The 16,335-nt window shown below is 39.1% G+C and overlaps 1 protein-coding gene across 1 annotated transcript in view; it reads right to left on the bottom strand.

The window, feature by feature from the left end:
• LOC138042655 (cleavage stimulation factor subunit 3-like) overlaps nucleotides 1-15,774 on the bottom strand; it is a 37,941-nt gene extending 22,167 nt beyond the window's left edge. Inside the window, exons 1-3 of the mRNA XM_068888602.1 lie at nucleotides 15,584-15,774; nucleotides 8,580-8,693; nucleotides 8,160-8,255 (exon numbers count right to left, since the gene is read on the bottom strand). Coding sequence (XP_068744703.1) covers nucleotides 8,160-8,255; nucleotides 8,580-8,693; nucleotides 15,584-15,649 — 276 coding nt within the window. The 5' untranslated portion in view covers nucleotides 15,650-15,774. The remainder of the gene's footprint in view (nucleotides 1-8,159; nucleotides 8,256-8,579; nucleotides 8,694-15,583) is intronic.
• Nucleotides 15,775-16,335: the final 561 nt, after the last annotated feature.

Here is a 16,335-nt window from a genome sequence, read left to right as displayed (position 1 = left end):
AACATGGACCAAATTCATAAATGGCGACCACTTTTACATTCTTTTGTCTTAAATTATGGTAATTAGACCTACTGCCTTCATTTTGAAACAAAAATTCTTTTGAAATTTGCTTGTTGTAGCAATGCTAGAAAGCCTTATTGGCATTAAACCAACGAGTATTTTACTTGGTCGCCATTATGAAAGAGGTCTGTTCATCAAAGCTAACCTGCCAGGTACAAAACACAGGTCATTGTTTTACCAATACATAAAGTATCCTAAACATCCATAAAAGCTAACCTTAGGCCTAAAAAAGCAAGGCCTGAAGTTAGCTTTTAAGAATGTTTAGGATACTTTCTGTATTGTAAAATAGAGACCTGTGACCTGTGTTTTGTACCTGGTAAACCATGGACTACCAACAGATTCAACGAGTGATCAGATAGAGTCTTGAACCTGGGAACTCTGGATCTCAAGGCAAGCGCCCTAACCACTTGGCAGCTTCACTGCCTAGTTTAATGTTCCTAGGCTCTGTGGATTTTAATGGTATCCCAGACAGATAACACCAACACAACCCCAGCTGACAATGCAAAATCTAAGGCTTTGGCAATAGAGTCCCTTTTGTATGGCCCTAAAAACCATTTTCTAGTTAACAAATATATTCCATGTTGCTGTGCGTCTGTTCAGTAATAGAGCACCGATGACGTCAAAATGTGGTAAGATCATAAATGTGGCACACGAGACGATTGGCGAGTGTGTCACTGATGGCTTACCACATTTTGACGTCCTCTGTGATCTATTACTAAACAGACCCACGGCAACATGGAATCTATTTGTTTTATATAATAAAGAATTAAACTTTATTCGCATAAAAGCTGATGGTGACGTCAATCGTGCGTCTGTCCTCTAATAGATCATAGGCAAGAACCAATCAAAATCCATGAATAACTTGGCTTATTATATAAATTGGAAGTGTTCACAATGGTTTGTTTTAACCCATTGACTCCCAGGGGTTCCCCATTGACGAGTAAAATACTCTGGCGTTAGACAGCCTAGAGTAAAATACCAAGTCTGGCCAGTTTAGGCATCAAAGGTTTGGACATCAAAGGGTTATGTACCAATAATTATTCTTGAAAGGGTTTGGAAATTCATATTATTATTACTTTCACTTGAAAGCAACCTGTCCCCATTTCAAAAGGTGGTGGAAAAAACACTGACTGCCCCCCCCCCCCCCCCCAAACAGTCCATGGACTACACCCTAATGGAGTACCCAAACGGGTTACCTTGAAAATACTATTTTGAATGAGTACGGTTGGTCTACATGAAACATCATCTCAAATAGCCTAAACACCCATTTTAAACGGCATTGATCAACAGTATTTAAGTCTAAGCACCCATTTTAAAAAGGTTGGCTTTATGGCCAATTACTTCATGTAAGTGAAGTGAAACTGGCACAGTTCCTGGATTTAGTTGCATGTGGCCATGCTGACGAAAATAAACAAGGTATATGTGCAATATAAGTATATAATCAATTCAGTTCTTTCAATAGTACTCAATCGAAATAGTCTTTTTTAAGAGTTAGTCCATTTGGGCAGTAAATAAACTGGAGGTCAGTGTTTTGTCCACCACCCTTTCAAAATTAATGTATTTCAATCCGTATTTCCCACCAATTAACCAAGATACGAATATAGGCAAAATCAATCAACCAACATGCATTGCCAGACAATTTGCAAGTTGTTTGCATATGCAAATTGCTGGGCCAATAAAAACCTGCACCCTTTCAAATGTATTTCTGTTCTATTAGCAATCAAATTCTCGGCTTTTTTAGAGCAAATCAAACAGTTAAACTATTTAAAATAGGTCGTGAAAGAAAAGTACTTCATCCACAGATTGAGGTGAAAATAAAAATTATTATGGCTTGTTGGCGACACCTCTACAACATTTCTGGCTCCAATACTCTCACTTGCAATTCCTTCACAAAAACGTTTACACAGCAACCATAATTGGTTTGCCTATGGTTATAACACAATTCTCTGAAAAAGGCCACACCAGCAAGAAGTTATATTTAACCAAAAATTGAGGCATAGCATCAGGGGATTGTTGAAAGAAATTTTTTAAGCTTGATGTATCTCTATTAATTTTACACTTGGGTTCAAAAATCATATTTGTTTTGCAGTGAACAAGAGAGATGTTATCCCTGATTAGCAGGCACTTATAAAGGGCAAGTGAACAGCAAAAGGCAAGAGCAATAATACTGAATGTTGCTCTTGCCTCATACTTTTTCTCACCAAAAACAAATGCCAGCCAACCCCTGAAACACATGTTTAAACTTTGCAATTAGCCCAATGAATGCAATATTGTGACAACAGCAACAAGCAAAGGACATAATCTGAAAAGATAACTTCACATTATTTGCAATGATCATTCCAAGTTGTTCAGGATGTAGCCTGAGTTGCAACTATCCAGGAATTACCGGTAAGTAATTTTGTTGAGGAATTCATATCAAAAGCAAGGAATTTTAAAGAGAAAATAACATCCTCTTTGTTCACTTCACATTACAAGGACAAGTATCGGAAAGAAATGTACCAAATAAAGTAAAATGCATGAGCGGGACCTTCCAAGTCATTGTTTTCGCTGTTATTCTTTTTTCAGCATTTTTGTTCTCCACAAAATTGTCATTGATTAAAGCATCTATCACCTCAAAAAAACTGCTTTACACTCAACAATTCCCTGCCCTTGTCTCACACTAATTCTTTGGTTGGCTAAACTCTCTCCTTCAAAGCACTGTTTTTGAGACTCCTAAACAAGACGAAAAATGACAGAGGGTGTAAAGTGCAGGTTGCAGGAAATTATTTTACCAAAACTGAAACAACCCAAAACTTTATAAAAGTGCTAACCTTGGGCTTAAACACTATCTAGTGCATAGCGTTTAGGCCTATTGCTAGCATTAGGATTGGGTTGATTCAGCTATGGTGAAACAATGGCCTGCAACCTGCAGTTTACACCCTCCAGCACAGCTGGTTGTAATTTGCTCTAAAACTGAGCAAGGAAGAGGCATGGGTTAAAATTAATACTGTTGTTGACGTCATACACTGCTTTGCATTATGATAGTTCTTTGAACGCAGCGATGCAAAGTACTGTAATTTGTGACATCAACTCAGTATCAAACCCATTCCCCATCGCTGCTGGGTCATGGATCAAACTACGACCACTTTTCCAGTCTTTCAAAGTGAATGAAAAAGATAATTTTCAATAAAAAGGTCAACGCAGTATTCCTAGGATGACTTCAGAGAATAAATAACAGAGAAATGTTTGTTGAGGTGATAGGCACTTTTAAGCTCCCTACTGTACAGCAAGGATTTGCACTTTCCTTCTTTTTATGATAAAAACAAGTCAAGTAAACATGACAAATCTCTGAGAAAGGGGTAATAGGTGATACAGGATAGGATTTGGCATGTCGATGTAGCAATAATTATACTTATTTGAACAGAAACAGGGACCCTTTCCAGTATGAGGAGTCTCAACTGACAAGCAAAAATAAGAGGCACTTGACAGGAAAATCTATCATAAATGGTCTTGATAGTAGCAGTTAGTAGAATACAAGGCGATGGAGGCTGAATTTATAATAAATTGAAATGATAACGTGAAAAATAGCAACAACAGACTGAAGTATAGCATGGAAATGTGGGAATCACAAGGATAGTTTAAGGTTGACATGGCGTAATCGTTTATTGAAAGAGGGTTGCTCTCTTTGAATAATTTATAAATAGTCTATTAATTTTTTATCTTGAGTTGAAAACTGGTGGAGACGTCATCTAAAACACGAAAACAATCAATGACTAATTAATTCATGTTATGTCTTTCTTTGGTGGCAACTGTTAAGCTGTGGATGCAGCAAGCACAGGTTTTTAGGTTTTGGTTTTTTTCATGCATAGAACGGAGATTCACTGTATAAGCTGAGCTGCAGTCTCTCTCCCCTCTCATTTAGCCTTAGTCAAACTCTTAAAATGAATGCAAGTTCTAAACCCTCTTCAACAAATATTGTATTTTCTCACAGTTCCTTTTTGCACTGAATCTATTGCTTTGGTCATGTCAATGCCAATCCTGAAGGTTCGATGATTAAAATTATTATTCCATGAGCTTGCATTCGATATGAAAATTAATGGTAAATAGCCAACAAGGTGCATAGTTTCAAGTTGGCTATACCCAGTCTCACATCCAACAAGTGCAAATAATTATTCCATTTGCACTTCTTTTGTTTAATTTGTCATTAAATTTTGAACCCCTAGACACTTGGCAATTACAGCTAATCAGTTTCCAGGTTGGCAACACTTGACAAAATCAGTTTCCATTATTAAGTCATAATTTATGGTAAATGAGCTGATAACTGAGATTGAGTGAACCAATCAAAAAGCCAGATACGCAATAATTTAATTTTCTACTAATTTCATATGTTGACGCCAGCAAATGTTGACCATGTTGATTAAAGTTTGAAGTTTGAAGCTTTGGACACTCACGAAAATAACATATAACAAATATATTTCGCTCAGTTTGAGCCTCTTCAATGTTAGTAGAACAGTATGTTAATCAAACTAAGTTATCCACAGTACCAAGGTCGCCCTGGGAATTCGCATTAAGTTTTCCACGGTACAAACAAAACAATAATTCAACCAAGGTCGCCCTGGGAATTCCACATAGTTTCATTCAGTTCTTGTGTTCATCAGCTGTGCAGCAGGAATTTTTCTAAGTCTGACCGCCTCTACTATCTGCCTTGCCATAGGGTTACTTCTGTAACTACAGGTAACATTCATGCTGAAATCCTGTTCTATCCCGCCATGTTTTTCCTCACAAAGCCTCCATAGTGCAGATTCCTCCTGTCTTCCCGCTTACATTTGAGGAAACAACACCTGAGACTTTTGGCGGGAAAATAGGAAGAATCTGCACTATTGAGGCATTGCAAGGAAAAACACGGCGGGATAGAACACGATTTCAGCATGAACGTTACCGGTAGTTACAGAAGTGACCCTATGGTAAGGCAGATAGCAGAGGCGGTCAGAATTTGAAAAATTCCTCTGCACAGCTGATGAACACAAGAACTGAATGGAACTAAGTGCGAATTCCCAGGGCGACCTTGGTACCATGGATAACTTAGTTTGATTTACATACTGTTCTACTAACATTGAAGAGGCTCGAACTGAGCGAAATATATTTGTTATATGTTATTTTAGTGAGTGTCCAAAGCTTCAAACTTCAACCTTTAATCAACATGGTCAGCAATAATTTAATAATTAATAATATATGGAATAGATCATTAATTTGTTCAAGCCAAACATTAACCTTCATCCCCTTTGTTACTTTTTAAGGCTGCCCTCTCACCCAGTGCAAAATAAGCTTTGCTTATTACAAGACACTCATGACTTTGACTCATTTAACTCTGGTCGAGAGCTGGGTTTTTTCGAGTTTAAGAATCTCCTTATTTGGATGTAATGTAGCACGTGCATTTTTCCATGGGTGCAGCTTCGATCTTATTTTTGTCCACATTTTGGGTACAAAATTGGTGTCCTATAATCCCAGCTTTGTTCCAAGGAAAAGAGTTGCAAGTTACACACTTCAAGGTTCATGTGTTTCTGTCACTAACTAATTAAGTCAAAACGCTATCTTTTTAACTGATGTAACATAACAGTTCAGCTTATGCATGTACCTCAAATCCCATTGGGTTGTAAGGAATCAATTAAATTTGAGGGGTAAGCCTCGAACTGGAACTCTTAACCATAATTTACATGCAAAATTTGATGACATTTAATTAAAACTGAATTGGGAGCAAAGCCTTCGTAAACTCGGGTTTCAATAAAGTTTGAAGTTTGCGGCTGGTGTGAGTAGAGGAACCAACTAGCCATTATCATTGTTGTCAAAGTGAATTTTATTTTTACATTAATTTGAAAGAATTAAAGGAAAAAAGTAGCCAAATTCTCCAAGTGAAGTAGCAGACGCATTTTGCCAGCTGTCTGTACTTATTGAAACCACTGGTAAACTGCAAAGTAAAGGTCTGCCCTGCAATATCAAAGGCACTCAAGACCAAGGCAGAATATATTATTGCTGTCCACAAGCTGAGCCCTCTCTTTCACCTAGTTTCTGTAAAATATTGGATGGGATGCTGGCATCCATTACAACATTACCCAAGCAGTATGACAAAGGTCTCACCAATTACCTAAGAGAACACTTGGAACAAAGTTGCTGTTGAAGGAAATACATGTAGCACAATGGCCACATTCATGCCACCCCCTTCCAAGAACCCCTTCATGGAGCAGTCATTTTAGTTTCCTCCTCCAAACCCCGAAACATCAACCTCTATTTTGCTATTTCAAGCTTCCCCTTGAAGTGCTAGGTTTTAAATAACCCTACTGCCATAGTGCAAAAAAAATCACAGGTGTCGTGTTCGTAGGACTACACCAGTTATCAAAGCATTGCCTGTTTCAGATCATGTGCCAGTCTCAGAGGAATTGATTCTTTATCATTTTCATTTCTGTTAGTATGCAGTGAGAAGCTTTTAAAGAACAATTCCCCACAGCTTGATCACAAGGTCTGCAACAGAAACTTACGTCATTTTTTTCTTCCACTTAAATGTGCTTTTAAATGAAAAGTTATCCAACAAAACAAAGAGGATTAATTTGGAACACAGAAAGGCAGCTCCTTTGAACTATGCTGCCACTTTTAGACCACAATAAATTTGAAATTTGCACTTGGGTAGACATTCTTGTCTTCTTTGATAAGGAGATGTCTTTGTGTGCCATTGAAGAGCTCAAATACTGTTTTCAAAGAGAAAAGTGTGGGTTATTTACCATAGAATTGAGTGCTAAAGATAGAGTGGCATATTTGCTAAGTGCCCTAGAAAACCCAGTGAAATGATCACTTTTTCAAATGGAAATTGGGTTTTCCCATTGCAAACTCTTCGCAACTGTTGATACACCAGCAAGTTCCCATTATAACACAGGCATATACCATTTTTCTTAAGAAATAATTTTGAGCATCAGGAGATGAACTTAAGGCACTAATTTGCAGTCCGCAAAATAGATACAATTACAGTGTATGTGATAATTATTGACTGCAGTTGGGTTTTCACAATGGACAAGAATAAAGAGTTCAGAAATCAACTAGACAGCAAATCTGGCAATAACATTAAGTAGAATAAAATATACACACTGGAGACAGAAATAACCACACTGCACACAATTAATGTCAACACCAGTCATCACAAAGAGTTTTGGACAACCAATCTCTGTTCAGAGATAGCACAGAAACAATATTCTAAAAGACCCTTTTTATTGTGCCCTAAATGGGCAAATCAACAAAGAATTTAAGTATATAAAAACAAATTAATTATATCAAATTGTCAATATTGCTATGTTCACTCTTGTTCTGCCTACCTTTAGGTATCAATTGAAAGAATCATTACACTAACTAGTGTAATTCTCTCGTGAACTCACTGACAGTGAAGCAATTTCACCGAGACTCCAACCACACTTCAAAGTAAAGTTTGTGTGTAACTCCCATGTAAACTAGCGCTTTTTAAACACCCCTTTCTTAGGAAGAGCACAAAGTCATCACAATTTTCACTCCTAACTGCCACTCAATAAGACAAGAAATCTCTGCTTGAATGGACTTTTTGAAAAGTGAAAGATTTGGACTAAAAAGTACACCTCACCTCAAAATAATGTAGCTTTTACAAAAACAAACATTTTCTCCCACAGCAAACATAATTTGCCAACTTCTCCGAGAAATTTAACTTTCAATTAAGGCACAATATGATCTGAAAAGTTTGCAAAACAAGCAATCCTTTGAGCCATGACCAAGCCAATGAGAAGAACAGGTTCAAGGTGTCGCAAACTAATTCGAAAAGAAGTCTTTGACAACGGGAAATTCTGCAGCTTGTGATGTCATCTCCGGGATGAACCCATGCTTGTCACTAGCTTGGATCTCACACAAAAGAAAACCAGCCTTGTTCACTTAAGCAATTGCACAACTCGTGTTGCCCATCAAAAATGAAACTTCAGGAGAAAGGCAAAATATGTGTTATGGTGATTTAAACAAAAAAAATATTTTGAGGTTTGATGGGCTTTAAAGATATCCCTAAATCACTATTAAAAATAGGTCTAGCATTTCTTTTAAGAACTACAAATTCTAAAAACCTCTTGCTCAATGTACAATCTCCAGTAACGGCCAGCATTTGGGAATCGTCTAACAAGCTTTTCACACAGCACTCTTGATGTATCCAATGGAGTATTCTATGACAGAAGTCAATTTTGATGGTTAGTAATGGGCAACGCCAATTTCTGATAATTTTGCTATTTTCCTTGAGAACTTAGTTACTTTGGCCCCCTTTTGCCTGTGGATCCTAAGTTTACTGCGTGGACAACAACAATTCAAAATTCAATGGTTTTTCCAGGTACACAATTTCGGTACTATGAGGAATCTACAAAATTGAACAGCAGTAGCAAAATGTCTCAAATCTTTAAAACTTTACAAATTATTTGATGATAACCTGAAAAGTCAGGAAATAACATGATTACAGCTATGACTCAGCCATTGCCAGTTTTAATGAATGGTACCTGTGCCTCCCGGATCAAGACTCCCCAAGATTCAGTGTCAAAGGGATGATTCTGCAACCGCATTTCTGCCTTAATTCCACGTTCAGTTTTACTCCAAAAAGTGACTGTGCCATCCTTTACAGAAAAAAGACAATGCCATTTAAATGAATGCCAAGATAAATGGTTCAGAATGTTACCCTTTGAAATCTGAGGCACTTATTAAATTTTACAGGTAAGGACATCCTCCCATTTGAATTTCCTTTGGCCTCAGAGTTGAATATCAAGGGTTCTCTTCTTTAGCACTAATAAATATTATTTTTATGAGCTACGCCCCTTCGCTGCAAAAAGTTCATTTCAAATAATATTATTGTTGCCAAAAAGTTGCTTCATTTTTTAAACGAAAGAGTCTAAATAGCCAGCAGCTGGCCAAAGTTATCAAATCACTATCCACATCATTCTCACCAATTTTATTCTTGGAATGTGTATTCACACTTTCCAAGCCAAGCAACATTAGAAGAGTGAAATCATCTGGCATTAGAGAGTAAAATCTGAAGTCTCAATCTCAGGATTGCAAAGGTTAAAGGGGACATTTGAATGGACATAGACAGGGTTCTCCTTATCAGGCGGTAACCGGTAAAATTTACCGCTTGGAAGAGCACTTTTTACTTTCGCGACTATTAAGTCTTGTTGATGTCCTACAATATGGGCGAAATATCCTAAAATTGAATAGGCCTTATGCATGATGACGTCATATGCTAAAAAAATTCACCACCAAGCCTCATTTGCACAAAATCATTCACATCATCTGGACATACAATACTGTTCGCACGTGGGTCTTATTTACAAGTTTGTTCCTTTGGGATTCAGCTCATGCTAAAATTTGCAAGTTTGATTTTCGAATTTGAGGCTTGGTGGTGAAATCAGCTACGCAGACGTCATCACGCATAGGGGCTATTGGTACGGTCGGTTTCAGAGTGAAAACAGAGAATGAAAGATTCTCTGTTGCATGCTTATGTTGTCGTCAAAACCTCAAATTTGGTGATTTCACGTCGTCGTTATGCAGAGGACCGCAAACATACTTGCTAAAATCTGTGCTACACGTGTAGCATGATTATTTATGCTCTTTTAACCAATGATGTTACTGTTTTGTGGCTATGTCGTAGTTGTAGCCGTTGCTGTTTCTTAAATTCTCTAATATCTTTAACCTGATGCACTATTTTGACAACTTCATTACCACTGCAGCCCTTCAGATTCCAGTCAATGTGCAGACAACAATATGGCCATTTTGTTGGCAGTTTGCAGGTTGTTAGGGCTACCTCTCCATCCCGACAAACTGTGTATCAGCTCTTCCTCTCACTTGGTGGTACTGGGCATTGAATTGGATTCTGTGGCTCAGGTCATTCATCTCCCAGCTTTGTGCTCCGGGATTACCAGTGGTGGCTTCAGTTGGTGCTTACTTCAGGGGAGAATGATGCAATGGCTCCTGGACGAACTCCCGCACCTCTCAGTCCATTGCATACAAGGCGTTGTTCCGGTTGTTGTTGCCACTCATTTGTGAGGCCCTTAACCCTTTAACATCCAAACCGGCCTAAACCGGCCAGACTTTAATCGTCAATGGGGAACCCCCGGGAGTCAATGGCTTAATGGGCAAGGTGTCACATTCTTTTCCATCTCGATAATGAGGCAGTAGTGTACCATCCTCAACTCCAGAACATCCAAGATCCCTGGCTGGATGCGTTTGTCTCACCATCTTCTTGCGTCTGCTGTGCATTTCAATTTTTTCTTCTCCTCCCAGCAGGTTTCTGGGATTCAGAATAGTGTTGTTGATGCACTGTCCCACTTTCATTGGAAGGAGTTCAGGAGGCTGGCGCCAGAGGCTCAGTCGCTATCAGTGTCTATCCCACCTCAGCTGTTGGAAGAATTGATAAGCCATCCCTAGGGCAACAGTGCAAGTTCTTTTTGGTTCAGGGCTTGGCTACCTCCACTCGCAGATCTTACTCGCCTGGCTAGAGGAATTTCATCAACTTTTGTGCTCAAATGGGCAAACTGCATCCCAGTGGCACCCCTTGCCAACGAATGCACCTTAAGCTTGTTTGCTACCTTTTTGGTGAGATCACTTTCACACTACTGGAGAAAAGTCTATCATTCAGAGGTTCACTCCTTACTCATTGAAGAGGGCTTCCCAGATCCCCTGGTCAATTGTCTCTGCTTATATTACAGGGGGTAGTACAGGGAATCAAACACACCCAGGGATCTTCACAAGTTCAAAGATTGCCAATCAAAGACAACATCCTGCTGATTAACTTCTTAGATCTTTAAATTCCAAACCATCGCATGTTCTGGGCTGCATGTACTCTGGCTTAATTTGGTTTCTTGCCACTGGCAGAATTTAAACTTCCCAATCTGGCCAGTTTCTCCCATCCCATGCTCTTTACCTGGGTATTCAGGACATTCTAGTAGACTCAGACTCCCATCCTGCCTGCTTGCGAGTGAGGATTAAAGCGTCCATGACCGGTCCATTTCGTAAAGGTTGCTTCATCCACATTGGCAGGTGAAGCTTTCCTCTCTGTGCTCTCTAGGCAGTCATGGCACATTTGGTAGTTCAGGTAATTCCGGTGGCCCACTCTTCCTTTTCAGGATGGTTGGCCACTATCTGGTGCTATCCTTACCAGTTGGAACAGGGAGATTTTGGTATGTGCCCGAGTCCCAGGGAACTTCTCCAGCAACAGTTTTTGTATTGGTGCGGCCACAGTGACAGCTCGTCGTGGCATCCCTGACCACCTCATTCAAGCCTTGGGTCGTTGGTCTAGCAATGCTTATCAGTCTTACATGTATATTCAAACACCACCTGAGACATTGGCTTCACTCTCCCCTCATTTGACACCTGGTGCCACTCGTTCCTGAAGCTGGTGGTATATAACTGGCCTTCTTCGTCACTGCTTGCTGGGAGGCGACCACATGCAGAGATGTGTTGGCAGACCTTGCGGATCGTGCAGCCATTATGCTAGGGTTGCCCTTGGCACATTCTGGGCCTTGATTTATGCATTCAGTCCAACGCATCCCTCAGTTCCGGTGGCCCTGTGGATTTGGGGGTCCTATAATTTTATGGCTTCCTTGTGCCGCTAGGTGTAGATGTACAGCTTGTTTGGTCCTCAGGTGGACCCACTTCATTAAGGCTACGGGAAGGTGCTTAGATGGGTTTGGGATCTGGCGCAGGCCACGTCACCCCTTGTTCGCGGGCCCTTCGCCCTTTCTAAGCACCTTGGAGGGAAGAAGGCTTTGTGTGGTTATTTTATTATTCCACATATTTACACATTTTCAAACAAAACTACAGAATTTATGTTACATACATGTATATGATGATTTATAAATGTATCAGTATTATCTTAGCATACGCACATATCAACTACATCTTAGCATGGTCTAATTCTTAAGAAATTATGGTTGCCGCTCTCTGGGTTGCCATGGATACCTGCGCACCCTGCTCGAGGCTCACATTTCACTTGACACCACCACCTGCTTTCATAGGCACCTTCCCCAAGCTCATCTATGGGCAACAAGTTTAATATTGCAATATACAAAAGAATTTAACCCATTGACTCCTAAACCGGCCGTAACCGGCCGCGCGCGATGACCCCTGAAATACCTAAGCCGGCCAAAACCGGCCGTACAAAATGGCGTCTTGATCGGAGTTGATCTTAGGCCTCTACCCAGTCTCCCTTAGGAAATCTAAATTTTTTGTTGTTATGGAGATTTAGTAGGATAATTGACCAATCATTTGCCGTGTTGTGAGCATATTTTGACAGCTGATAAGAGACCCCACAAGGGCTGGCTTTTTGCCCTTTTGATCGCGCGATCAAATTACGCGAAAACAACAGCCGATGTGCCAGATAGCGCACTGAACGATGGGGATATTCATGCTTTTTTTTTTCGGATTCGGAGGATCTAGGGATCTAAGGGATCTTTTATGGTTTTCATGTAAGAGGAGGGGATATTAGAGACAAAAATTTTGATTTAGATGGCTTTAAAAGTGACGAAGAAGACGGTGAAAACCTAGCGACCGATGATCAGCTGGAATGATCAGCTCGATAATATTCAAGTTCCAGATTTCGTGGCAGCCACTGCTCGGTATTTCGTTTTAGATAATCAGAATGAATTAAATATTTTTCTTAGTTTTCATAGGAGATGATCTATGGGAATTAATGGTAAACGAAACGAGTAGGTATGCCTGTCAAAAACTGTTAAAACCCCCGAGTGCATTACCTTTTTTCATGGAGTAAGCCGCGCAGAATTAAAGGCCTTCGTAGCAATTAACGTCATAATGGGCATTGATTTGCTCCGAAATTTAGCTTTATATTGATCAACTGATGGATTTTTTGCAAATAACAAGTTTTTTTTGTCCTAACATAAATTGGTAATCGAAGGAATTTTCACCTTTGGCATACCTCGGAAGATCAGTGTCTTCAACAAATAAATCAATCCGATCGTGCCTTTATATTCCGTAAATGCGAGAATACCTCCAGCGATTTTCTGTTGGTTTTCTTGTGTTTTGTAAGTTACCTTTCAGTGAAAGTTTTCGAAAGAGCACTTTTGTACACAATTTGACCTTGTTTGTTCTCTCATGAAACATGATAGTGATCAATTAACTAAATTAATCTTGCGGTTTTGTGCACGTGTATTTCGACAAACAGAAAGCTCCTCGAGAAATTTTGTTTCGGCAGCGGCGTTCGGGCATAATTTTTGCACTTATACCTGCAAGAAAACAAAGCGATTGGAATAAATTTCAAGAAATTTTTATCCATTGAGTGGTTAGACTTAACTGTAAATTGCACAAGGCATATTTTGAGTTATAATATATATTTTTCAAGCGCTTTGTTTAGTTAGCGATCAAAAACTTTCTTGATTGCTAACGCGCGCTGCTTCGAAAATTCTACCTTTACATTTTCAGTTGAGCCTTAGGACGTGTTTTCAATCACTTTTTAGCAATATTTTTACATCATCTGGAAGTTCACTGTTTCTTCTTCAAGGTGAACTTAATTCTAGAACTCAGTATCTTGTGTACATTTACTGCGCATATAGTTTATTTTTAACGCTCGCTTTCCACTGCAAAACCTCGCAAATTTTCCAAGTTTCTTACACATCACACACACGGCACACGAATTTTTCAATGGTTAACATTGCCTTTTACCCTTCTGGCTCTTGAAATGCAAAGCACTAGTCTTTTTCTGTCAAGCAAATGATGGATGCGTGATGTGTCAAGTATATGTAAGTAAACATTGAATCACAAGAGCATAAGAATCTAGCCAATCAGAAAGGGATACAGAAATTCCCTCCAAACCTGCAGGGTGTCTGAACAAGCTTTTGGGAGCCACTGCACAGACTGAGTATACCGGTGGTTTTTACTGTCTGCCACGCAGGCTAGAATTCCTTTGTTACATCATTTTTTTAATTGTCTTTAGCTGTTGTAATTGAAACAGGATTTAAAAGCAGAAAGCTCTTGTTTACTTCTTAAAGTGCTACTGTGACCAAAAAATCTATAATAATTATTATGATTTTTTGCTTCTTTTTCTTTGGATTTCAAAACTATATTAACCCATTCACCCCTAAACTGGCCATACTTAGTATTTTACTCTGTCTAACACCATATGATTTTACTCATTAATGGGGAACCCCCAGGAGTCATTGGGTTAACTAAACACTACGTGACCTATGTTTTAATCCTTCATTTCAAAAAGACACCTGTTTACTTTAACCTGAAATTTTCTATTAAATGGTTCACCATTACCAACTTTAAAACTTTGAGAGAGCTCAATCGAGGAGAAAATGACATCAAAGACCCCGATACATCAATATAGAAACCTTTTGAAGCGTCATTGGGTTGTCCGTGTTTCTTTGAGCAATATTATTGGCTCTTGTGTTCAACATGAAAACTGCATATTCCGTAGGCTCAAATGCGACTGCTTGCTCCATTCATAGGACGACTCTAAAACCGCATCATTTCTGTGTAGTGTGCTAATTATATGGTTGCTGTTATTGATAGCACGACATTCTTGCACTGCAAGAAGGCTATAAAAGTCAGTCAGGCGCTCACAGCAAAAACTATATTACAGATTGAATGTGATTTACTGCAAGACAATTTTTTGCATGTAGAAAACCAAAAGGCAAAAGGTAAGTTGGTAGTGAATTGATAATTTTGACACAGTGGGTTGGAAGACAACCTAATCTTGGCATTTCATACAACAGAACAAGTAATTTATTCCTTCACATACAACTAAATTAGCTTACGTTCCACCATACAAAATGAAATATTGCAGCACATTCGAGCCGGTTGTTTAAATGTTTTAAAAATCTGTTTAAATTCATACAAAAAGCATTTCCATGCTTTTGGACAAAGCAGATTAAACGTGTTAAAACATTGTTTTCTAAATTCACCTTAATACCCCGTTTCCCAAATAGAGTGAACATATAATAAGCCGCATTCACATGCTAAATAGCTAGTGAGTAAATGATGTCACTTTTCCATGGATCCAACTCTTGGAGGTCCAGTCGGTCAGTTTTAAATGTGACTAATGGCAGCCCATAAATTCCAAAACTTAAAGTAAACAGCCTTTGGATAAAAATCAAAGCTCAAAATTTTGCCTGTCAGGTGTTGAGCAAACACACTTTCAAAATTTGAAGGAAAAAAACAAGTGATTTTTGATCATATTACCACTTAACTTTAAAACCAACTGAATGCATGAATTTCACAGCCATTTTTTAAATGATCTGTTCTGTGTAGAAAATATAACGTAACACTACTTAGGAAAGCTAAACTAACGTAGCTGGGGTATACATGAAGAACGCAATAAAACGACACTTCGACTTAGAGCGACATTGCGCGCCTGCAATCTATATCAGTGTTTTAAGTTCATGTGAAGTACGGCGTCAGAATCAATTTGGGACGGCTACCTATGAGATTCGTCCCTGTTAGGGTGGGAAAAAACAGGAATGAAATCAATTATTTGCGCCTTCAATATATACAGCACCTTGAGATCTGAGCTGACACGTCGTCCATTTGCACCATTTCTAACACCTTCTTCACTTGAGTCCATCCTTAAACCTCAGTTATGAATATACACCATTACAAAGGATGACTAATGAGCAAAAAGGTCCCCAAAAAGAAGAAAAAACCCGCAATATACTGCATCAAGAAAACATGTCGGAAGAAAGAAGCGTGGTTAATAGGCTTGCAAAGAGCTATGGGAAACATTGGAAACTTGATTAGCCCCAGCTCTCTCGCAGTCGCTCCCAACCTAATTTTCATTACTATTTTTCCCGCCGTTAGAGCGTTGCTCTTTTCTAAGGAAAGCAACCCAGACAACCCAGGAAATCAAGCGATCAAAGGCTAAACTTAATAATTCAGGGCCACATCTAGCGACTCTAGAGCCAAACGAACCAACAGTCTATTAGTAAAACACACGCCAATATTTATATGCCTCGTTCTTTCATCTACTGCCGAGCCAAACGAGCCATCTCCAATTGTGCCCTGTTTTCAGTAATTTCATGTCTTTAATAAGCAGAATTACACCCTATCACACCGTAGTACGTACAGAACGCATGCACATTGCATCGATATAGATAAGCGCATGTTAAAATGTTATGCTTCAACTTGAAAATGACCGTTGAACGGTCGAAAGGTATATCATACTCGGGTACAGTATGACACTGTACTGTGGACACGTCTCGACAATTCGTCTCGACACGAGGCTAAGGGGTGCTTACATTTGGCCAAAAAAAT

Source organism: Montipora capricornis, chromosome 3 (assembly GCF_036669925.1).
Source record: "Montipora capricornis isolate CH-2021 chromosome 3, ASM3666992v2, whole genome shotgun sequence".
Lineage (NCBI taxonomy): Eukaryota > Metazoa > Cnidaria > Anthozoa > Scleractinia > Acroporidae > Montipora > Montipora capricornis.
The sequence above is the reverse complement of the archived record's forward strand: the minus strand, read 5'-3'. Positions and strand labels throughout refer to the sequence as shown.